The 23,219-nt window shown below is 39.7% G+C and overlaps 1 protein-coding gene across 1 annotated transcript; it reads left to right on the top strand.

Moving 5' to 3' along the window:
- Window positions 1-39: 39 nt before the first annotated feature.
- Window positions 40-22,149, top strand: CFAP57 (cilia and flagella associated protein 57). Its single transcript, XM_030495890.1, has 22 exons — window positions 40-196; window positions 272-588; window positions 2,078-2,364; window positions 2,536-2,707; window positions 3,651-3,803; window positions 4,929-5,068; window positions 5,763-5,928; window positions 6,318-6,431; window positions 6,944-7,156; window positions 7,772-7,945; window positions 8,363-8,524; window positions 9,006-9,161; window positions 11,247-11,340; window positions 12,227-12,417; window positions 13,413-13,586; window positions 14,317-14,475; window positions 14,888-15,031; window positions 16,153-16,269; window positions 17,224-17,358; window positions 17,442-17,585; window positions 21,283-21,409; window positions 21,693-22,149. Exons 1-22 carry the CDS (start codon window positions 40-42, stop codon window positions 21,902-21,904), a joined length of 3,708 nt encoding a protein of 1,235 aa, XP_030351750.1. The 3' UTR covers window positions 21,905-22,149.
- The last annotated feature ends 1,070 nt before the right edge of the window (window positions 22,150-23,219 follow it).

A 23,219-nucleotide genomic window follows, 5' to 3' on the forward strand; every position in this document is an offset into this window, starting at 1 on the left:
GGCGACGGCGGCGGCGTCGGCGGCAGCAGCAGCAGCCCCATGTCGGACGTGCTGGCGCAGTCCGTGGCCGTCCTCGGCTGCCGGCCGGGGGTCGCCGGCGGCGTCTGCTTCTTGGAGGACCAGGTCGTGCTGCACGCGGTGGGGGCGGGCTGCGTCCAGCTCCACCTCAGGCAGAAGTGGCACAAGTTCATGCCAGGTGGCCCCCGATCCCGGCCCCAGCCCTGGCCCCAGCCCTGGCCCCGGCCCGCCCTGACCCTTCTCCTCCCCGCAGGCATCGAGAAGACCCGGGGCGTGCAGGCGATGGCCATCAGCCCCGACCGGCGGTACCTGGCCGCCGCAGAGACTGTAGCGGATCAACCGGTGCTGACGGTCTACGACCTGTCGTCGGTGCCGGTGCGGCGGCGGAGGACGCTGTCCGCCGCCGAGCTGCCGGCGCGGATAGCGGTGTCCCTGGCCTTCTCCCCCAACTGTCAGTACCTGGCGGCAGCCACCGCCCCCCCCCAGGGGCGCCTCACCTACTGGCTCTGGGAGAAGCAGCGGCTGCTGGCGGCCGTCCGCCTCGAGGCCCCGGGCAGCAGCGTCTGCCAGGTAATAGCGGCGGCCCCCACAGGCTCCAGCGCACCCCGCCAGCCCCGGGCCCGTTCGGCTCCCCGCGGCCTTGCCAGGGTACGGGGGTGCACACAAACACCTCCGCATCTGAGCTGGGCCAGCGTCTCTGCGGCCTACGTTGAACATTTTGATTCACAGCTGGCTGGTTCTTTGCAAGCTTACTGGACTCTTTCAAAAACGTGGATAAAAAGACCAAACTTTAGTTCAACAAGTACTGGGTGCCAGCTAGGACGTGAGTTCAGTCTGCAGGATACGTGCCCAGTACCTTTTCCTGTGGCCACATGGCTTCTATCCAGGACAAGAGAGGAAGGAAAGGGCTCCACACTGTAGATTTTAAATAGTTTCCATGGCTTTTCTTGGCATCTGCTGTTGGCCTTCCTCAGCAATAAGACACTGGGCTAAATAAATTTTTCCTTCTGACCCATAATGGACATTCTCATGTCCTTATCTCTTATATCACATGAGATTCTCATATCACATGAGATCTATGGTGTGAGGCCAGTACAACTGGCCAGTGTGTGTGCAACATGTCCCTTGTGTCTCTCCAGAAACACTCATTAAATATATTGGCTGTGTTGACTAGGCATAGCACACACCTTGAAAGCTCTCTGCATGCTCACTCACCTTTTCCTTCCTGCAGTCTGTTCTGTGGGCAGACCAGAGGAGTAGCCCAGGAAGAGTGGCTAGGAGCAGGCTGATGGCACTCAAACAATTCCCACATCCTGCTTTGGGTGCCCTTTTTAGTCTCTTTCTTGCAGGGAGGTAAGAGGCTTTCAGTATCTGGGTTGGCTGGACCCCAGCTGCTGTTTTTTCTGGGATACAGCTACAAGGCGAGGTTGGGTGAACTACTGACTTCATGAACTCAATTCCTAAGAGGAGGAGAGTGACTCTAAAGACAACTACATTGAAAGTCCCATTAAGCATGAAAAATGAGTTCTAGCTACCCCTGCTATTCTTCGTGTTGAGTATTGAGATGGTTATTCCACTGTTTCCACCAATAAACACCTAATTGTGTGAATTAATATGTATAATGGGCAAGGCATGCCAGAAATAATTTATTCCTGGCCTTTAGAAATGAATGGTCCCACTTCTCATGAAGCTTGCCACTGGAAAAAAACCAGCTAATCAGCAGTAAAGAGGTATTTTGGCCTTACTTTTGGCATTTAATCCTGAAGGGCAGAGACAACTTTCCATTGGTATTGCATTGTGATTCAGATAGCAGCTTAATAGAGTTAATGTATTTGTAGCACTATGTAAAATTGATATACACAGTTTTAAAAGGGGGAAAACTGCAATATGTAGTTATGATGGTTATTTCTTATTCTTTTCTGTATTCCTATATGTTTCTAAGAATCTTCTTCCCTTCTTTGTTCTCCTGTATCTGGTATTGAAAGTCTTTAGAACAAGTATCATATTTGCTTATTTGTGAATATAGTTGTATAAAATATTTTCTCTTTTTATTCCATAGGTGAGTTTTAGTCCTCAAGACAATACACAGGTTTGTATCACTGGAAATGGCTTTTTTAAGCTTTTTAAGTACTGTGAAAGAACTTTGAAGCAGATGAATTTAGAAAAGGGAATGCCACAAAACTACTTGTGCCATACCTGGCTGTCCAAGGAGGAAGTTATATGCGGCACTGACACAGGCAAACTTATCTTGTTTGAAACTGGAGATCTGCTCTGGAAGACAAGTGTAGAGTACAGAAAACCACACAGGGAATTAGAAGAAGATGCAACAACAACAGAATATGAATGGTAAATCTGTTAAATACTAATAATTTCATGCTTGTGCATGTAGATTATTTGCAGGCCATTCACTTACTTACTTCTTGTCCAGTTTATGAATAATATTTTGATTGCTGCTGATAAGAATTTTTTTGTTTGTCCTTCTTTATTCTTAAGTCTTTCTGCATTTCCTGCTTGCAGTTGTTCTGTTGGCTCCAGTGGTAATGATGGTTCACAACAGGATTCTTTGCCTCAAATATCTGCAATTGCAGCTTATTCCAAAGGATTTGCATGTTCATCTAGCCCAGGAATTGTTCTGCTGTTTGAGAAGACCAGGGGAAAGGAACTCTACGAGGAGAGTCAAGAAATCTGGGTAGGGAGAAAAAAAGCTTTTCCGGGCAATTATGCAGCAGAGGCCTGTTTAGAGGGGAGGGGTACTTCCAATTCAGTTATTTATAATAATTTTTAGCACATCTCAAAATTATATTTTAAGCATTAGCTAACTCTCCTGGTTGAAAGGAAGGGAATTGCCAGAGGTCACATTGAAGGTCAGTGACAGATGACTTTTGTAAGGTAGCTCTGCATGTTCCCACATGTAAAATGTGCTTTGAGGCTGCTAGATGTCAGGAAGCCTTTAAGAAACTTTTTTTTATGGAGATTCTTCAAGCTAAGAAGTACTCTACATCAATTTTGAAGAACTGGTCTGCTTAGTTTTTTTCCAAGCCAAAGGTTTTGTCCAGTCAGGTATTTATGAGACTTTTGCACTGTTAAGTAATCCAGTAAGATTTATAACTGTTCTATAGTGAGCTGTATGCATTGACTTATTGCAGTCTCTGGATAAGAACATTTAGCTCTGATGACCTGGTTAAGCCTTCATACTTTGGGCCTAAAAGGTCAGATCTTCCCTATGCACAAGACCCTATAATAAGGCTGTTATCAACCTGAATGATACATTGCAAAGAGCTGTTACTCTGAGACCACAATTTTCAGGCAGTTTTCATTCTGACACTTGCTAGTCTTTTTCTCAATGTTTTTCTGCTACCATCTTCAGTTTTGTTTAAGGCAGTGCTTAAGTTTACTGCTGAAATGTCCTCTGATACTTTTTTCAGCTGTAATGCTACAGATAAAATTAGATTATCTTTTCCTCTGTTCCCTGCCTTGCAGTAGTTAGATACTATTAAATATCTAAGTTTTTTCATTGGTATTAAGTATATGCTTATTAGAGTAGCATTACGGCAAAAGTTTGTGTGTGTGTGCATGCCTACTACTAAAACATGGAGACCTGGAATATCCCATGGGATGCATTTCTTCTGCAGCTTCCTAAGGACCGGTTCAGCAGTGATCCAAAAAAGTCAGGCAAACAGGACATTATATGTATATGCTTCAGCCCCTCCGAGGAAACAATGGTTGTTAACACACAAAAGAACCAGCTTTACATGTTTTCTATGCTCCCTACTGATTTCATGAAGGTGAGTGCAATCCTACCACATTCCACAGCCCTCATGTCCAGTAAGGGGTATTGTAATGGCACAGGCTGTTCAGTGTCACTTTCTACGATGCATTCTCATAAATAGCATCAAATAGCATCAAATAGCATCTGAACCCTTAAAGCTCATGATACGAAGAGTTCTGCATGCTTCTCTGAGAGCTGTATTTCAGTAGCCCCTTGCTCAACCATCCCTCCATATGAATACCTGATGTTATTCAGCAGAATGAGAGAGGACACTGTTAAGTCTGTTTAAGGGTGCTGAACTAGTTAAGTAAGTGTTGAACTAGTTAAGTAAGGCTTTAACAGAGAGATTTTTAACAGAGAGAATTTTAATGTAATAGCTTATGCTCCACTGTAACATGCAGAATCTTTAATGCAATGATAAAGCTGGAACAGCCATGGGAATCTCGTGTGACTCTAAAATAATAGTCATCGAAGTCCTAGTTAGAAGTGAAACCTCTTTATGAAGGACAAACATAACGAGAAACATTCCCTACTCTGAGGGAATTAAATAATAAAAAGACAGGAGATAAATGTATTATCACGAAATAGGCTGGCTTGGAGTTAAATACCTAACCTGTGTTAGGTATTTAGGCATATGGAAAGATCTTTACAGGAGGGGGTTTTGTAGTTATGGGTCCTTTTTCTGCATGTAGCCTAAAATTTTATTGGTGCTTCACTTCAGGATGTACTAGCTAAACATCCTGGTTAAGCTGCTTATCACTCAGCACTTGATTGTTTTTAAATATATGTCTGACTAGAAGGTCTTAAATGAATTCTTGCAGGTCCAGTTTTATTTATTTATCTAACTTGCATTTCTTTGGACACCTATAATTACACTCTGCTCTCACTAGTGTATGAGGACTGTGGAGCCTACATCTTCCCCCCATCACTTTTCTTGATTATTAATTATAAAGTTAAAACTGATTCTAACATTGTTATGTTTTTAATATTGTTATGTTCAGACCTGTGCATTGAAAGGAGTAAGTGGTTTCCTCAAATCTTATATGATTACTGCATGCAAAGAGCAATGATAGATTTCTTACCTGACTTACTGCTTGTAGTGAAATATTTGTGAATTTTGTATGTTCTTGTTGCTTCTCAGGAGAGGATTGCTTATTTTAAATATTTGACTTTCCCGTTGCATTCTGCTTCCATCACTGGTCTGGACATCTGTCTTTGGAAATCCATTCTTGCTACTTGTTCCCTGGATAGATCTGTCCGCATCTGGAATTACCAGACAAAGTAAAGAGTTGTTTGTGTTTGTTACTACCTTTTGCTTTTTTGTATATTGTATTTAGCAGGCAACAGCAGCAATCTCCTATGAATGAGAGTGTTGTTTTGGTAAAATTCTTGTGTGGCGTGGGATGTAAATGTCTAACTGATATTATTTGGGGTGTTTAAATATGCAATGCCTTTAAAACCAGTGCCAAAAGAATCCAAAGCCTTTTCTATTAAGCCATTTTTGTGTCAGACTTCTCATGTGTATTGAGGAAAAAATCTTCAGGAATGTTTCATTCAGCTTTGATTTTAAGTTACTGCTGTCCCATCTCCTGCTTCATAGCCATAGTTCTTAAGCAAAATGACTCCAGCTTTTAAGGTTCTGTGGGAGGAGAGGAGGAGAAAAACAAATCTCAGAAGATATATTTGTGTAGGTTTGCAGTTAGCGGTTCATTTACCTTCTTCATCATATTACAATAAACAAGGATTTGCTCTCACATCTTCCGCACCTTCTCTATGAACCAGAAAGTTCAGATTTGCCTTTGTTTCCTGTAACATCTACGTGATCATTACTTAACTGAATGACAACATATTTCCTCAAGGACAAGGCAGAGTCAGATTGTAGCTGCAGGTGTCCTTGCTGGGCCAGATAATGCCCCATTCTGCATGCACAGGGAGTTTGTACTATTCCATACTGCACAGTGGTTTTCTCTTTCAGCACTTTGGAGCTGTATAAGGAATACTGGGAGGAAGCATACTCAGTATCACTTCATCCCACTGGCCTTTTCTGTTTGGTTGGATTTTCTGACAAACTACGATTTATAAGTCTACTGTATGAGGACATGCATGTTTTCAAGGAGCTTGCTGTGATAAAGTGTAGAGAGGTAAGGAGTGATGCAAAAATGAAATAGAGGAGTTATAAGAAGCAGAGTGGCGAAGAACATGACAGAAGATAGAAACTTCTCTAATAGATCCTAGTAGGATTTAGGATATCAAACCATAGAGAAAAGGAGTTGAACTTGAAAAATAAGCCTGGAGGCTGATGTGTAATGTGCACCTAGGAAGAAGCAGAAGGGGTAGTTTGCTCAGAAATGCTCAAGGACTGATTTTTACCAGGCAAAGTACCAATTAAGAAAGCAGTAAGAGGCTAATTATGTCATGGAGTTTTCTTTCTGTGTAACATTCTGATTTTAGATGATGTCATTGGAATTCAATGCATGAATGTTTTTATCCACTGCATCTACAGTAATGAGTGGTTATGTTCTTTTTGTAGTGCTCATTCAGTAACAGAGGACATCTTTTTGCTGCAGTTAATGAAAATGTGATTGAAATTTATTCCAGCATCACCTTTGAGAATATTAATAATCTGAAAGGACATAGTGGGAAGGTTAGTAAACAAATCCTATGCAGTACAACTCATTAAAGTATGAACTAGTTGGTAAGATGCATTTTGGGAAGGTAAAGTAGAATTTTGGATCAGAAATGGGCCCAAAAATTAAAATTAGAAATACAAAAGTCAGTTTTCTTTGGTCAGAAGTCAATGTATGCATGTATTAAGTACATCCAAAGAGTCTGTTCTTAAATTGAAAGTGAATGATTGGCAGGTAGCTGAACCAGGAAAAATACCCCAGTACTAAATTATAAAAATAAAATGTACTACTCATTATTGAAATGAGCTTTTTCCTGACAGTGTGTTCCTAAAGTAGTTGTTCCCGATTCTTTTTTTTTGTTTAAATATTAGTTTTGTTTAAATAAATTAGTTGAGAAACATCTAGGGGTTTTTAAGTAAGACTTGGAAGTATGATTCCGAAGTTGTCATGGATTTACCAGTAAAATGACTCCATGCTGTGTGTCTGTAACCTACCTATCAGGCTGTTTGGTGTATTTTGCTTTTGCCAGATACGTTCAGTTAAGTGGAGTGCAGATGATGCTAAGTTTATCTCCTGCGACACACATGGTGCTGTGTATGAGTGGAACTTGACGACAGGTGAAAGGGAGACAGAGTGTGTGCTCAAGTCCTGCAGGTACAGCAGCATTGACCTGTCTTCTGATGCCAAAGTCATCCTTGCTGTTGGATCTGACCAAACTCTCAAAGAAATTTCAGCGTCTTCGGTGAGCTAACAAGGATGCTCGGATTTTGCTAAGTTTTTTGGCAGAGGGTAGTAGTGCTTTGATTTTCTTATCATCCATTTGGTAAGTAGTAATCAGTCTGGTTTTGACAGCTGCAATGTTTACTGACACTTTTCTTGTGTTCTTATGTCCTTTACCATGAAACCTGAGATTTTGCTGTAATTTTGTATTTTTATAACTTTACTCCGATTTACCTAGAAATCTACTAATCCCACTAACAAACTAACTTGGCAATCTTGTACCTACAGTTTTGCTGAAATCTAAGTATATTGCATCTCCTACTGTAGGCTATGTGCATTTCTTTTCTTTGTTTTTGGTCCAGAAAAGTAGTAAATTGTATTTGATAACCATTACATCTTTCAGAAGTGATCTATGTGTGGAACTCGGCTTGAAATTTTAAGAGTGCATATCTATAAAGCTTAATACTAATGATTGTTATGGCTTTACTCCTATAGGAATGTAGATTCTTTTAACTGCATTATTTGCTGCAGACAGAGGTATGACAAACGCTCATGCAATAGGTAATCAAATAGTATTGGGGAACTTAATGTGATGTGAGGCTTTTGTGGAGTGTTTTTGTTTTGTCTTTTTTTTTAGATCCAGCATGAAGTGCCTGCTTTTGGTGTTGTTTATACTGCAGTAGCTGTTTCTCATTCTGGGCACATGGTATTTGTTGGTACATCTCTGGGAACAATTCGAGCTATGAAGTACCCATTACCTTTGACAACGGATTTCAACGAGTATCAGGCCCATGCGGGTGCTGTTACAAAGGTAACACAAAGTACTTTCTTTTCCCTGCACTACAGGCTGCACATGTCTCCTTTAGCACTGATTCTCCTCCCTATTTCATAGCATAATAAAGCTGTTAAAACTGAGATTGAGCCTCCACATGGAGAATGAATATGACAGCATTCATAGAAGTATTCTGTCTAGAAATAGATGTCACTGGATAAGCTGTTGTTGGCTAAAGAGTGGCTTGCACCAGGATACGTAACATGGCATTTCTCTGATGGCAAAGTTTAAAATATAGGTCTTTCTGGAAAGAGGAAGGTAAAGTTATCATAGAATCATAGAATTGTGGTAGAAATGACACGGAGTAGATGGGTGGGGAATAAAATTTGGAATAAAATCAAACTTTCTCTATACTTCCTTGTCTCTGCTATTATTTTGTTGTCTTTTCCTTCTAAGATGTCCATAACAAACGATGACCAATTTCTGTTGACTGCATCAGAGGATGGCTCTATATTTATCTGGAAAGTATATGAGAAAGGAGGTGGGAGAATGAAATGGCAGAAGGAAGTAGAGCATGCTGAGGAAGTGTTGATCATGAGGTCAGATATAAAAGAAAAGGTAGGTAGAGCAACTTGGGAACATGAAACATAGAATTCCTAGTGTACAGCTTATGAATTACATTTGCATGATGTTTGTGACTAGCTGTTCCTGTATGGCCTTCTGCTTAAGAAGGCTTGCATGCCTTTAGTCATAAAAGAGGTTACAGCAAGTAGCTGCAGCTGCTTGTTAACATGCAGACTGCATTGTATGAACAGTGAGTGTGGAGAAAAGTTTAGACTTTGCTCTAATACTTTTCTGAATCTCTTGGAGGCAGTTTTAATTGAGTAGAGAAGTCAGAAGCTGCATTTCTATAAGCCATCTTCTAACATAACAAAGGAACCTTACTTTTGGAATGTCTTCTTGGTTGATCTGTCTGTAAATTCTCTCCAAAGGCTGTCTTTCATAAATACATGCATGTAAATAAAATATCCTTAACAAGCTGTTGCTAAAGGCAAATAATCTCTCTGTTAATACTATCTTCTTATCCATGTTCTAACAGAGTCAGGCAATGCTGGACCTGCAGATTCGTGTGAAAGAGCTACAGACAGAAAATTATTACCAGCTAAGTCTCAAGGATATGTACTATAATGAAAAAATAAAGGAATTAGAAGATAATTTCACTCAGGAAATAAGCTCCCTTAAAACCAAACACCAGGTATGAATCATACTGGAGATCCAAATACCAAGAAATCTTTCACTGGAAGGTTGTATTCAAGCTTGCATTATGTAAGTATGAATGCCATAAAGCATCTGAAAAATGACACATTCCTTTCCAATACAGATGTTCTTGATATTTGTAAAGCATGAAGCTACCTTTGAGTCAAGTATTTTGTAAGTACAACGGCATGCAAGAGTTATCCTAGGGAACCTACAAGTATCTATCACATAAAAACAGTTCCAGCAATAAATGCTGCCTGAGACCAAGGACCAGTGAGCTCTATTACCCTTTAGTAGAAATGGAACCATGGCTTCAAAGCTCCATCACATATAAGGTTGCAGCTGCTGCAGGATCCTACAATTATTCTTCTAAATGCCACCTTTGTTATGCCCTGGCTGCTTAACATTTTTTAGAACATCTGCTGAGGTGTCTTGTATGCTTTTTGAAGATAGAAGTAAAATATATTCCCTGGATTTCTTCTGTTTATGTATTTATTGATTTCTCTGTGGCCATGAAGCAGGAGTTCCCTGAAAAGCAAAAGCCACAATAATTCTTCCCAGTGTCTTATTTACGTATGTCTGTTAATTCTATTCTGTCCATCTGGTGCCCACACTACATTTTTGACCTGTAATTTGATCTGTTTCTGGACCCCTTCTAGAGTTAGAAGGCAAGTGATGCAGTACAATTTCTCTGGCAGTAAAATGGCTTTAAGTGATAGATTACATATCACATGATTCAATTCTGTCAACCTCATGTTCTTTTCAAGTTTTTGGATGAATATTATCCTATCATGATGATGTGTTACTGCTTATTTGGTTGAGTTGTACATAGTCCCTTCAAGCAGTATTTCAGTTTGACTCCACATGAAGAAGGATTCCAGTATGAAAGCTTGCCAAGTTACTTACTAGATTTGTTATTTTACGGTCTTGTCATTTTCAGGTGCTCCTTTTATACCTTTCTTGCCTTTTGGCCTTACAAATGTTCTGGCAGGTTTCTGATTTTGATTTTTTTCAGGAAGTTTAATTATTCATTTTACTGCTTTTTTCAAGTAGTTCCTCAGGCTCTTTAGCTTTTCTCATTGTAGTTTTTGCATTTAAGTACCCTGAGTTTTAACCTTTCTATTTTTCCTCATTTTTGTACAGCTTGACCTTTTACGAGAAAACCTTTTCACTTCTTATAGATTCCTCTACCTGTCTTTTATCTGGGCTGGTTTTCTATTCTGCGGTTCTTCAGGTCCTTTCATAGAGTTATAATAATCTCAGCTACACTGAAACTTTTTTACGCTTGTTGATTATAGGCTTGCAAGCAAATGAGTTTGAAGGTGAATAAAAGTTTTCTAGGCAGGCAAGTCGTACTTTCCATCCAAAATATCAGTACTTGTTAAGATTAAACTGAATGACAGATTTGGACAGGCTTGGGGCTGACCTTTCTAGGTGTTGTGTCAATGGAGTATTTCTGCTTATACAAGACCCACACAGTTGTTATGAGAAGTGAAAAAATTGTACCTATGGTACAATTCCCAACTTTTCTGGGAAATTTCTCACCTGTTTTCTTATTCCAGTTCTTTGTGCTTTTTTAGAAGATTAAGTCATCCGTAGTGGTAGACATTCCAAGCAAATGGCATTCAAAACTCGCTTTTGCGTAGGTATGTGTCATTGCGTGCAAATGACAGTGGTTTAGGACCTCAAGGTTGCTTCAAATGAGGCAGGAAGCATCCTGGACTTTAATATCTTGACAACAATTTGTGGAACTGCAAATTCTCCTCAAGCAGGCACACACAAGAAAGTGGAGGCTTTTTTAACTCACAAACTTCTTAGATTAGGATCGTACAGTACCCTGAATTATATGAACTCATTTGCTACTTCCCCTTAGCTTTCCATAGTTTTGTAACTTGCCATAACAAACTTATCTCTGTGAAGACTTGGCTTAGTGACACGTGGCATCTGAATTTTGGCAAGAGACTTCAAATACAACTTCTGTTGTGTATGTGTTCCCCAACATGGGCAAGAGCACAAACAATGTGGACACTGCTTTGCCTAGTTTCAAATTAAAATGTATTTTTCTTTTTTTTTTTTTCCCCAGAATTTACAGGCAGAGAAAGAAAACCAGGAACTACAACACCAGTTGCAAGTGTCTGAGCTGATGGATAAACAGGCCAGGGAGATGGAAAAGCTAGGTTAGACTATAATAAGTATTTGTAACTAGAATCTAGAGGAAGTGTGTTAGACTCATAGCAAGTACTGTGACAGGGAGGGATTACTAGAGTACAAGGACAAGGAAAAATGCTTTAATGTCATGTAGGTGTTATAGACCAAACATTTGTCTAAACCGCATTTGTTTAAACACACACATGACCATGATGAGAACATGCACATGGGCACTGTATCTTGGATGTTTGGGGTTTGACATTAGTAATTTCTTCATTTATCATATAGCTCACTGTGCAAGGATAGTGAAGTCATACAGTTCAGCAAAGAGGCTAATATACAATGCACACAACATGGAAATACCTGGACCCTAGATTCATAAACAAGATAAGACAGAAATACTGCAAATTAGTACGAGAAAGCAAGTCCACCCAAAAATGAGTCCATTGCCTACTTGTACTCTGTAACAGTTGTGCTTATACAGCTCTGTCATGGTTGTTATCTCAAGGGAATGCCTAAACTAGCTGTTATTAATTTGTTGTAATGGCAGAGTAGGAGACTTTGGTATAGGTTTGAGACTTGTTAAAGCTGGAACAAACCACCTTTCAGCAGGGATATTCAGAGATACAACAGAGAAAAGTGAACGATAGCTTTGGAACAGGCATTATTAGTGAGGTGGTGACTTAAAGGAAGAGCAGGAAACTCAAGAGATAGTTTCCTGATGTAAAATTTTATGTGTCCACAGAGTCTAAAACCCCTGTATATCTGAAGAAGAAACTGATGAATTGCATCTTCATTGTAACTTATTGCAACCAGCTTCCAGAATGATAGTACAGAATAAGACATTGATGACTGTAGAAGGATAGGATACACCTCTTTTCTATTAGTTTTATTCTGTATGTTTCCTGTTACCAGCATCTGACAGTAATCAGAAACTCTTAATGGAAAATGAGAAATACCAGGAGCTGGATGAGAAATCCCAAAAGATGCAGGAGGAATACGAGAAACAGCTGCACAGTTTGGAGGAAAGCAAAAGCAAGGCTGTGAAGGAACTAACAGAATATTATGAGGAAAAACTTAATGAGAAATCTGTTCTGCTGAAAGAGGTAGGAATCTTGATTTGCATTTTGAATTATTGACCAAGTTTATCTCCAACTCCAAAGATAAAATGTTCCATAGGATAGCAGAGGTGGGGTCCCTCCATGCAAATCCTAATCTGCCTGTAACCTTGGGAAAGTATGTTGACAGGTAGAATAGTAATAAGCAAAATTATCTGAGTTACCAACTTCTCTTGCTTCATACCTTGAGTAAGTAACCTGCTAAGATTAATAAGCTTGGGCATTCTCAGCTTTGCCCCTCTTTCTCCTAGATCCAAGAACTCCTGGTTACTTACGTGGGTTAGATGATACATTTACTGTAATTGAAGAAAGAAAGATTCAGTCACCTTGTTCTGGTGAAGAGATAACATTTCTAAAATAATGAATTCCATTCCCAAGTCCCTGAGGTTCCTGCCAGCATAATTTGGGGAATAAAGAGAAATAGCCTGAGTACTTTAAAAACTCCTGCACATTGAGGTCAAGGACTTGGCTTGACAAAGGGCAGCTAGATAACTGATACTTATATATCTAAAGTCAATAAATTCTATCAACATTCTGTTTGCAGCCCTATTTTGCAATAACAATTTGGAAAGAATGTGAGGAGTGACTGTGAGAAGCATACAGAGACTGATGAGTGGTTATTGGACCTAATGCATCAGAAGCAGCAATTTTAAAAGATCTTCTCAAGTGTTACCCATGTTTGCATTTTCAGCAGAAAATAAGTTTGCTGGTGTTAGTATTTGGGCCAGGTTCCTACCTTGAAGCATCCAAGCCTTAAGAATATATATATATATTTTTAAGAATAAATTTTTTATGTTTGTCTTAACAGTTTTTAAAGTTACTTTAGCCCCCTAGGAATTCACCGTAAATGATATTGCTGCAATTGACAAATCCACTAAATATAGATCCTCCCAGGGGAAACACAGTTACAGATAAAGAATTCTCCTCTTCTTTATTGGTCTCTTACCATTGTCTTCTCTAATGTTTGCTATCCCTAACTGCAGACAGAGGAGGATATGAGGCAGCAGCTTCGAGCACATGAAGAAATTAAAAAACAAATTTATGAAGATGAAGACCAAGAAATCACGGAAATCAAAATTAAGTATGAGAGACAGCTCTGGGAAGAAAAGGAGTCAAACATGCAACTGAAAGGAGAAATAGGAGTCATGAATAAAAGGGTATTTCTTATTCTGTGATAGGATCAGACCTGCACTTGGAGACTTATAGCCAAGGATCGAATGCGATGAATGACATGCCAAATTAATCTGTTAATTTAGTCTGTAAATACATGGCATTTTATACGAGAACAGTAGCCCCTTCGTATATCAGTTTGAATGTTTAGAATATTTGGGTAGAAGAAGCTGTGTGCTGATCATATTGCCTTCAGTTTCATTGTCTTTTGGACACCAGGAGTTTCTTCATGTATCCTCACAGTCTGACCAGCACCATTCCTTGGTTCCGAATTTTTTGGCTTCACAGATCTTAGTACTGAGGCGGGGATTTTGAGGGTACCCAAAAGCTATGAACTAGGCACCTTTCCCATCTACTTTTGACACCTTTAGAGATGTGTGACAAATTATCACCTTAAATTAATTTTCCATGGCTTGAGCGCTATTTGAAGCTGATGCTTGGCGATGATATCCATAGCCTTTTTGCTTCTGGATGCAAATTCCTTGATTCCCTGTAGTGCAGTGAGTATTCTGTCAGAATACACAGAAAAAGCAAACACAAATATTCAAATCCTTTTTTAGTTACAGGTATTTAAGTGATGTGATGCTCCTTCATCAGATCTTAGTTTTTTAGGCATCTTTTATCCCACACTGTCTACAAGGTATCGTGCAGAGTAGGATGGCTAAGTTGTGCACAGGTTTTGGAGACTGTTAAGATCTTACTTGTTTGCCTCTCTAGTTGAATAGCCTACAGAAAGAGCTCAAGGAGCGGAACAGGTACATCGAGGAAATGAAACTGGCACAGCAGAAGCTGCAACGCATCATTAAGTCACTGGAGGAGGACATCTTGGCGCTGAAGAAAGAGATTCAAGAGAGAACTGACACTATCCAAGACAAGGTGAGAAACTGGACAATTGTCTGAGATCAAAATCACCCTTTCTTAATTTAATACAGGTATTTATTTTAATAGTATCATGTCGTGGCAATATCACATGACTGGAAACAGTTTTAACTTAAAGAATTTGCGATCTTTAGTTTGGGATTTTAGTTTTTAGCTAATGTTTTAAGATTTTCTTGGGGAGCTCAAGTTCAGGATGTTGAGTTTCTCATCCCCTGTTCTGGGATCTGTAGATGGCTCTCTGCACTATTTGCCCCTCCCTTCCCACCCAATCTGTGTGGCTGTGCAACTGAAGCTCAGTCTTCCACTAGATCTGTGACTGCTGGTCTTGCCTCTACCATATTTGTGCCTTGTCCTAGGAGTCTGTTTGAGAGTGCTGTGCCTGATTCACATCTATACCTGTTTCTCCCAGGAGAAGCATATATATGACCTAAAAAAGAAAAACCAGGAACTGGAAAAGTGCAAGTTCGTACTGGATCACAGAATAGCGGAGTTGAAGAAACTAATAGAGGCACGTGGAAATGATATTAAAACAATGAAGAAGCAGATCTATGAGGTGAGTAACACTCTCATTTGGCCTCTGCTACTAAGTCCTTTGTCTGAATGCAAGTCCCATGGAAGATTCCACCCTGTTTGTTCCTTGACTTCTTTCAAGGATACACAGCACTGATTCAGTATCTTTACAGCTAATAAAAATATTTGTGCACAATAGCTGATATTTCATTTTCTATCATATGCTACCAGTTATCGACACAGTTATTTAAAGTCCTGTTTCAGTATTTAATTCTAGGCTCCAAGTAATATCAGTTTAGCTTAAAAATAGGTCTTGTCCATGTACCCTGTAGAGTTTGCAAGACAGTGCCTGTTTTACTGATCTGGAGGAAGAGAGTGAACTTCTCTCAGAAAAGTTGCAGATTTATGCAGACATAGCTGTTTAGGGGTTAGGCACGTGGACAAATTACGGTTCATCAACTGATCCATGGAAAAATTGCACGTATTCATACTTAGCTTGCAGCAAATTCGAGGCAATTTATTTATGATAGAAACTTACTGTGATATCTCCATAGATGTACCTTTAGATCAGCTAGTCAGTGACGTATTAATTTTCATAAATCTGTTTATTCAGAACAAAAGCCTTTTAAATAAAATGCAAATTAATGAACAATTTTTATGTAGATCAGACTGGCATGATGAAAGCCCTGTTCTCTCTTCTGGTCACCATCTTATGCGAGTAAATGCTGTAGTACCCTTATTGCTTTTTTCCCCTCAGTTTTACACAAGTACCCACAGCTTTTCAGTGCATTTGTTTCTTTTCAGTATCAGGTGGTTCCTACTGTTGCACTTGCTCTTTCCAGCACTGACTGTTAATTTCCATCTCACACAAACGTTTTTATTCAGATGGAACAGCAAAGCTCCAGTTCAGCTCTAAGAAATAAAGGGGCATCCCATCACTTAAATACCTGTAACTCAAATGGGAGTTAAGTATCTTTTTTTTGTGTTTTCCTGTATGTTCTGACAGAGGGCAGTGTTGTTCCAAAATTTACTTTTTCATGTTGTAATTCAACCTGAAGGGGGATCTACTCCCTCAATCTTGTTTCCAGTCTCTGGTTTTCCTGTTTTCTGTTGTTTTTTCACGTCTCTTTTTAGACCTGATTTCCTCCTCCTGCTTCCTTTCAGATGGAGGGCGAGCTGGAACGATTCCACAAGGAGAGCACACAGTTGAAGCTGAACATCACGCAACTGCAACAGAAACTAAAGGCAACTGATAATGAGATGCATAGGGAGAGGCAGAAGGTATGGGGTACAACCACTGTGCAGGTCCTACATAATGACGTTTGTGGGGACAGAACCCTTGCAGAAGCATTAATCTGAGCAAACAGGTACTTCAGGGATGCTGCGTCCAAGGCCCAGGAGAGCCTCTGGTCAGTAGGGCCAAAGACAGAAAACTTCCAAGCCTGAAACCAGGTTAGACAGTTGATGTTTAAAAAATCCTATTAATTATGTGTCAGTTTGTTCAATCAACACGTATTCTCCTGAGTTTAACAGAGCAGTGAGGCAAATGCTTAACTCACTACCCTTTCCTGCCCAAGCTTGAAATCTGGGGACGCTCAGTCTAAACAGGAGCAGCGCATTGGCTACTACCTATCACTTCTGTTGGTATTAGTAGGATGAAATGAAGGGTGGGCTTATTAACGGAGGAGACAAGGAGCCCTTCTCTTTGGCAAAAAGCACATCAGACATGAGGGAGGAAAAGTGAAGGGGAAGGAGTTTAACAGGCAGTGCAGGACTGAAGAAGCAGGTACAGGAGCCTGGTTGAAACCAAGTGAGAAGGAGAAGGCAATCTTGATGTGAAATCATTAAGTTGTGCATGTGTCTGGTCGGTACTTAGTGCCTTGTGCTCTCTCATTAACTGTTTGCATGTTTATAAATAAGAATGTAGGTTGTTTTGGACAGGACAGTAGGGGGACAGCATGCATGATAGTCAGCCACTGGTTTTCAGATGAGATCTATGGGTGTTGGCGCTTACATTAGCTAATGCAAGTATCTTGGATTATTATTACTGCTAAAACTTATCACTACTATTAAAAATGTAGTGCTTATATCCCCAGTTGTTATTTTAATAACTTTTTTTAAGTGGAAGTAAAGTATATGAGAGCTTTCACCAGCTCTATTAGACTTCCTAGAAAATTGCACATGATGGAGTGCTCTGATGAGCCAAATAAGAATGTACCTACATCATTCTTGCAGAAGCAAAATATGGAAGCTCTCATCAAACGATTTAAAGCAGACCTTCATAATTGTGCAGGCTTCATTCAGGAACCAAAAAAACTGAAGAATGGGATCTGTGAGCTCTACACCAAGTACGTGCAAGAATCAGACTTGGTGAGTAGGGGCCTTTGCCTTCTCCTTGCAGATGAATTTCTCTGGTAGTGTAATTACTAAGACAACATGCTGTGCCTCCTCAGGAGGAGATCGAAATAGCACAAAAAGATTTGCAGCCCGAGTGCATGAGACAGCGAGAGTATCTCGAGAGGAATTTGGCAGCTTTAAAAAAGAAGTTGGTGAAGAATCAGGAAACCCACCGAGGTGCTTACATGCACATTATGCAGGTAATAAGCCTTTTCCTTGTGGTATGGAGAGGGAAAAAGGAAGCAGCTGCACAAAAGAGACTTTAGTAGCCTTACCACTACGGTTTCTTAGGACTTTGAAACAGTTTTGATTTGCTTCCTCACGAGAAATTCCTGAGTTTTTCAAGTGCTTCCATTCAATGAAATTATTCATTGAGCTACTAAAGTTTTATAATTTTCTGGACAAAAAGAGCAAGATCTGTGAAGTCAGAAATTGCTGCTGTTTTGTGGATACTTTTGTTTCTCTCCCACTCCCTGATATAAAAGGAGATAGGGAATCTCTGCTGCCTGGATATTTTTTAAGCAATTTATTTCAAACAGTATTTAGAATTGCCATCATAGTCAGTTTGTGCCTGTCTGAGTGCCAAGCTGTACTTGTTGTGTGTTAGTGTTTAGGAGGTAATTTTGGAGGAAGCAAAATAATTCTTTAAAAAATATTTCTTTGGCCACATAGTCCCACACCTACTGGTCTGAATTCAGAACTTTCTGCTTTTCACATCGAGGTTTGCAAGGAAGTTCAGAACCATATGATGAATATGCCTATTCGTACAAAGATCTCTTGCTTAGAAACTTTGTTCCTTACAGGCAAGGTAAACTTGTGACTGCTGGGGCCAAAGATCCAATTTGTTTTCATCTGGAGTGAGAGGATCTAAAGCCCCACACCAAACATCCTAGGAGGACAGCTTTTTTACAGTCTCTTTTTACCATGATTTCCTTCTGCTCAGTCAGCATTTCCTTTTCCCCTCACTAGCACTTTCTTCATTGTTACTTTAGTTTGCTTCCTTGGGATCATTAGACCTCAGTCCCCTCCTAAGTCATCTGCTCTTTGCCATGTATTTATAGTGTTTCTCCAGATCTAGGCAGCAGAGACCTTCTTCCCTGGCCCTGTTTTAATTTTTTTACTCCTTCTGTGAGTTAGATGTTTCCTTTAGCACAAAAGGAGATGGCTTCAAAAAATAACCTGAAGAATTTCCTTGCTGGAAGAGGGTGGCAGATGGTGTTCGTAATGATAATACTTGATGTCTTGGATCAGTAAGCCTAACATAAAACGATGATTAAAACTGAATTAATAAAACATCTGGAAGATGAAGATATCAAAGGTTCTAACCTGCCTGGTTTCTTCAAAGAAAAAGCAGTTCTCTGAAGTCTAGTAGATTAATGAGACTTTACAGCCAGGAGGAATTATCATGGTCTTCCAGTCCTTCTCAGATGGCTTTTAAGACTAGTTAAGACAAACTTCTGCCAGGACTTGCTTTGAAAAAGTAAATGACATCCTGATGGCCTTCTAGCTCTGTATTTCTATTATTCCTCAGTTGTGCTCACATTTTCAGAGCTGTGCATTCCTCTTTGAGTGACTACTCATAGGTACATTCCACTAGTAACTGCTGCAACAGATGATTAGAGCTGTCAAGATAGATAGTTTTAATTATTCTTACCAATTGGCAAGTTGCTTGTTGTTAGACTAATAGTTTTCCCTCCAGCCTTCTGTATTTGTAGTGGCTTATTTGGTCACTTGGATACATAAGAACAGACACACTGAATAATCTTGAAGTAACTCTGCTTGAACTGAAGCATGTAAAATAGGATGATTTTTTCTATAATATGTCCTCCCTGTCTCTGACGGTCTGCACTGTAGGGACCTCCTAGGCTGTAGATTGCATCCAGGCATCATAAGCAGTTGTACCTGATGGCCTCATCTTCCTTGCATTTGTTATCAGTGTCAACCAGCAGCCTTTTAGCAGCCAGAAAAACAAACAAGACATTTCTAAGTAGCCCAGACTGCTTCATACAGAATACTTTGTATTATACTGTCTAATAGATGAAAAGGAAGATCTTCATTTGATAGCAGCACGCAACCACTTGGAGTGAACTTACAAAGTTGTTCATGACTAAAGTACGCATAAACAGAAATGCTGTGACCTAACACTGAAAGCTGGTCAAAAGAAAGTTACCTTAATTGATTCTTGGAAGTTATCCTTTTCATGTGTTCCTTTCAGGATCAAGCTCAGGGATAAACACATAGCACTCAAATTTCATCTGTGTTTAAAGACCTGAAATAAACAAGTCAGAGTCAACAAAATATTATGGTTTCAGAGTAGGCTGCCTGAGCTCACCAGCTCCTGCTGCATTTACAGTCAAACACAACCACTGCAAGAACAACTGTGCTGGCCCAACAAGTTCAGACCTTAACACATCCCGTGATCTTCCTCCAGTCAGTGACTTTCAGCTGAGGGGAAACTAAAGCACAGTTGGTGTACTTGTCTTAGTGTGAAGTATTGAGAATCTTGCCACACACATGCACCTTAAGTTATTGCTGCCAACTTAAACTGAGTGCACCTACATGTGGATAATTGCGATAAGCGTTGTACTTTGTTACTAGCCAGTTTTCAGTTGTGTGGTGCCAATACTTTATAAGTATACTTTAAGGAACCAAATTATATGCCTTGTGTGAATCTTATGGCAACATAATTATGTCTATAAACCAAAATTCTCATTAAAAAAAATCAAGATTTGAAGACACCTTTTTCATAGGAAAATGCCATCAATCCTTGTTCTTATCTCCTCTTGTTTTAGGGGATTCCCTATTGCTTCAGACTGGCATTATGTGAGGTATCCAAAGCATGCCTTTGGGCCATTTATCTTTTTAAAATATTGCCATTTATGATGAAGTTCCATGGGTTAGAATCGTGCTGTGTTCCAAACCTTCTAAAAACCCACCACAGTTAGCTGAAAGCATTGCTATTCTTGGTTAAAGCATAATGGCAGCTGTTTAACATCTGCACTAGCTGTTGATGTGATAAGGTATTTCACTGTCTTCGTAAGAGGCAAATATACAGTTCCACTTCTCTTGAATTCAGAAAAGAAACTTTTAGTTGATTGTGCTCTTGTGTCTGAATCATGAGCAACAGTTTTATCATCCTGCACTAGCATTAGCCCATACTGCTTCTGCTGAAGTCTTTGAATCTGTTGCAACAATGGGTAAAGTACACTCACTTGTACTTTCACAACTCCTTCGGCAAGATGCTTTGAGGTAGGCTATTAAAAAAAAAAAATTAGAGAATTGAACTTTTATGGGTTGAAAACTGTCAAAAAAAGAACAAAAGATGAAAACATAGCTAACCTTTCCTCATAACAGCATGTTAGCAGAAGATATCTCAAGTCTCTATATGCTTTATATATTTCTTAATAATTTGCAAGGGATATTAGAAAGTGATATCTGTCAGAACTAATGAAGAGGTCTTTGAAGATCTGCAAGGAGGTACAGGTAATTTAAAAGTGAACAGAAATGCAGTGGCAAATGAAAAGCAAAATAATAAACACTGGAAGGAGAAATGGAAATTCCTCCTACTATTTCTGAATTAATTGGATCAAACCAGGAAAGGACCTGAGCTTTCCTCTGAAACTTGCAAGGAAGAGGACACCTTGGAGTGCAGCTGCAGTTAGGAAAGCAAAACAATTATTAGTTTATTTAGCTAATATGGTTTGAATACTGTCATGTTTTGTATCAAATCTACTGTGGCCTTATCTGAAATGTTGTGTACTGCCCTGAATGCCCTGTACTTTCTGCTTATGATACTGATTCTGTACTGTCCAGTGTTGTTCCCAATGATATGAAGATACATATTGCTGAGCCAGATAGTACCTGTGCTTTTCCTCATAGCAAATATTGCTTTTGCAGGAAAACATGAGTCTGATTAAGGAAATTAATGACTTGCGGCAAGAACTGAAGGCAGCCCTCACCCAGCTACATGACCTCGAGTCAACACTAAAATTAATCAAGAAAAGAGAAGCAACTCAAGACACAGGTGAATAATGCTTCTTGTATGTTTTCCATATTGTCAATACTCATTCCAGAAGCCCTTTTTGTCCTTAGTGAACAGTTCTCTTACTTTCTCCAAGCTTGTCTGCTTGGTGATACCTGTTATATTTTACAACCTGTTAGTTGTAAAAGCTGCTAAATACTGAAGAATATTACTATATAGCTCTACTCCTTCAGTCCTGAAAGATGCCTTTCCTTCTTCATGCCAAAGAATCCTGCAATCTGGACCTTTGTTACTCTCTCCTGTTCTCTCTGATTTTATCTTCTAGCTCCCTCCAGGGAGCCGCTGCCCAGCCCAGCTGTCCTGAGGTTGAATGCAGAGAAGGAAAATGAGAAAATCATAGAAATGCAGCAGCTAGAAATTCAATACTTGCGAAACCAAATCCAGGAGAAGGGGCAAAGCCCTGCAGTTCAGCCTCTCTTAGCTGGAAATCTTCCTGAGCTGAATCTGGAAGGAAGTCACAAGACACAGCAACAGTGACCTGGTTCAAGGATGTCTTGCATTATTATATTTTCCTGGCAAGATCAGAAATGCAGCAGCATAGATTAGACTTCCATGATCCTATACTCTTCCACTAGAAAGCGGAAAGAAACATTTGTGCAGCGCTTACTGCTCTGAACACAAGGCAACAACTTCATTCCTTCGCCTTCTACTTTCCTGGAATCTTCCCTTTCCATGAGGCCAAGGAGCCAAGAGAAAAAGAATAAATTTGTGTTAGTACAAAACTGATCTTTGTGCCTTTTCTAGGAGAGGTATGCACCTTCCTCTTGAAAAATAACATGTCCTAGCTCAGAAGAGCTGGTCCAACTCTGTAAACCTTTTCTGCTGGAATTCTAATTTGGTGTCATTGTGCTGCAAAACTCAGTATCAGCCTTTTATTTTCCAGTATTGAGTTGCTTATGTCCATACAAAGAACTGCCTGTGTTTAAGACTAATGTCAGTGTTATTCCAAGCAGGTATCCAGTCACACACTAAAAATCAATTACCTTGTGAGGGCAACCTTTGACTAGTGGACAAGCACACCTGAGCTACAGCCCTTGCTCAAGCCTCTGCCTCCTCTCTAGAGATGCATTGTCTCATCTGTTACAATCATTTCAGCAGGACAAAAAGGCAGCATAGTTTCAGACTCTGAAATCTGGAATAAAATCCAAACCCTGCACCATAACTCTTGTACAACTTTGATAAATTAATCTTTGCTTGTTTTCTTCCCAGCATCTGCAAGCCCTTTAGTTCAGTTTTTCAGTGAAAATCTTCTAAAAGGTCACTGTACAAAGTACTCATGTATAGAAAAAGGCAGGAAGTCATTTATTTAATAATGGGAGGAAAAAAAGTAATTTCTTCATCCTTTGTTGTCAGTGCATGACACACTGTCTCACTGAGGAATTCTTCACATACATCAGAAGTTTGAGCTTAAACTCAATATAATACCATATATTGTTATAATACCATATCTGGAACTACATGGTATTATAACAGCCAGTACATTGCTGTTTCCATTTCCTATACTGAATTGCAGGGAAGTGACAAGTGCTTTCTATATTAAAGAAGATGGTGGTGCCAATGCTGTAAGCTATATTACTGTTAGGGATACTAGACTCATTTCCAGGCTAACACCATGGCAAAACAGATGACTCCACAAGCTCCTATGACCTGGAGATTTCAGTTGAGTGCTTTGGCCATGAATGTGGAATTAAGTTTCTTTAGTATTACTTTTTTCATTTTGCAGCTTTAACTGATATGGAGCTTGGGCTTCACAGGAATAAAAGGAATAAATTACAATGGAATTGGTCTGTTG

This window comes from Strigops habroptila, chromosome 8, assembly GCF_004027225.2.
Source record: "Strigops habroptila isolate Jane chromosome 8, bStrHab1.2.pri, whole genome shotgun sequence".
Taxonomy (NCBI): Eukaryota; Metazoa; Chordata; class Aves; order Psittaciformes; family Psittacidae; genus Strigops; species Strigops habroptila.

Coding starts and splice junctions, on each gene's coding strand:
- CFAP57 (XM_030495890.1), top strand. CDS start 40: ATGTCGGACGTGCTGGCGCAGTCCGTGGCCGTCCTCGGCTGCCGGCCG. Junction 2,365..2,535: donor ACAACAACAGAATATGAATG/GTAAATCTGTTA, acceptor TCCTGCTTGCAG/TTGTTCTGTTGGCTCCAGTG. Junction 16,270..17,223: donor TGCATAGGGAGAGGCAGAAG/GTATGGGGTACA, acceptor TCATTCTTGCAG/AAGCAAAATATGGAAGCTCT.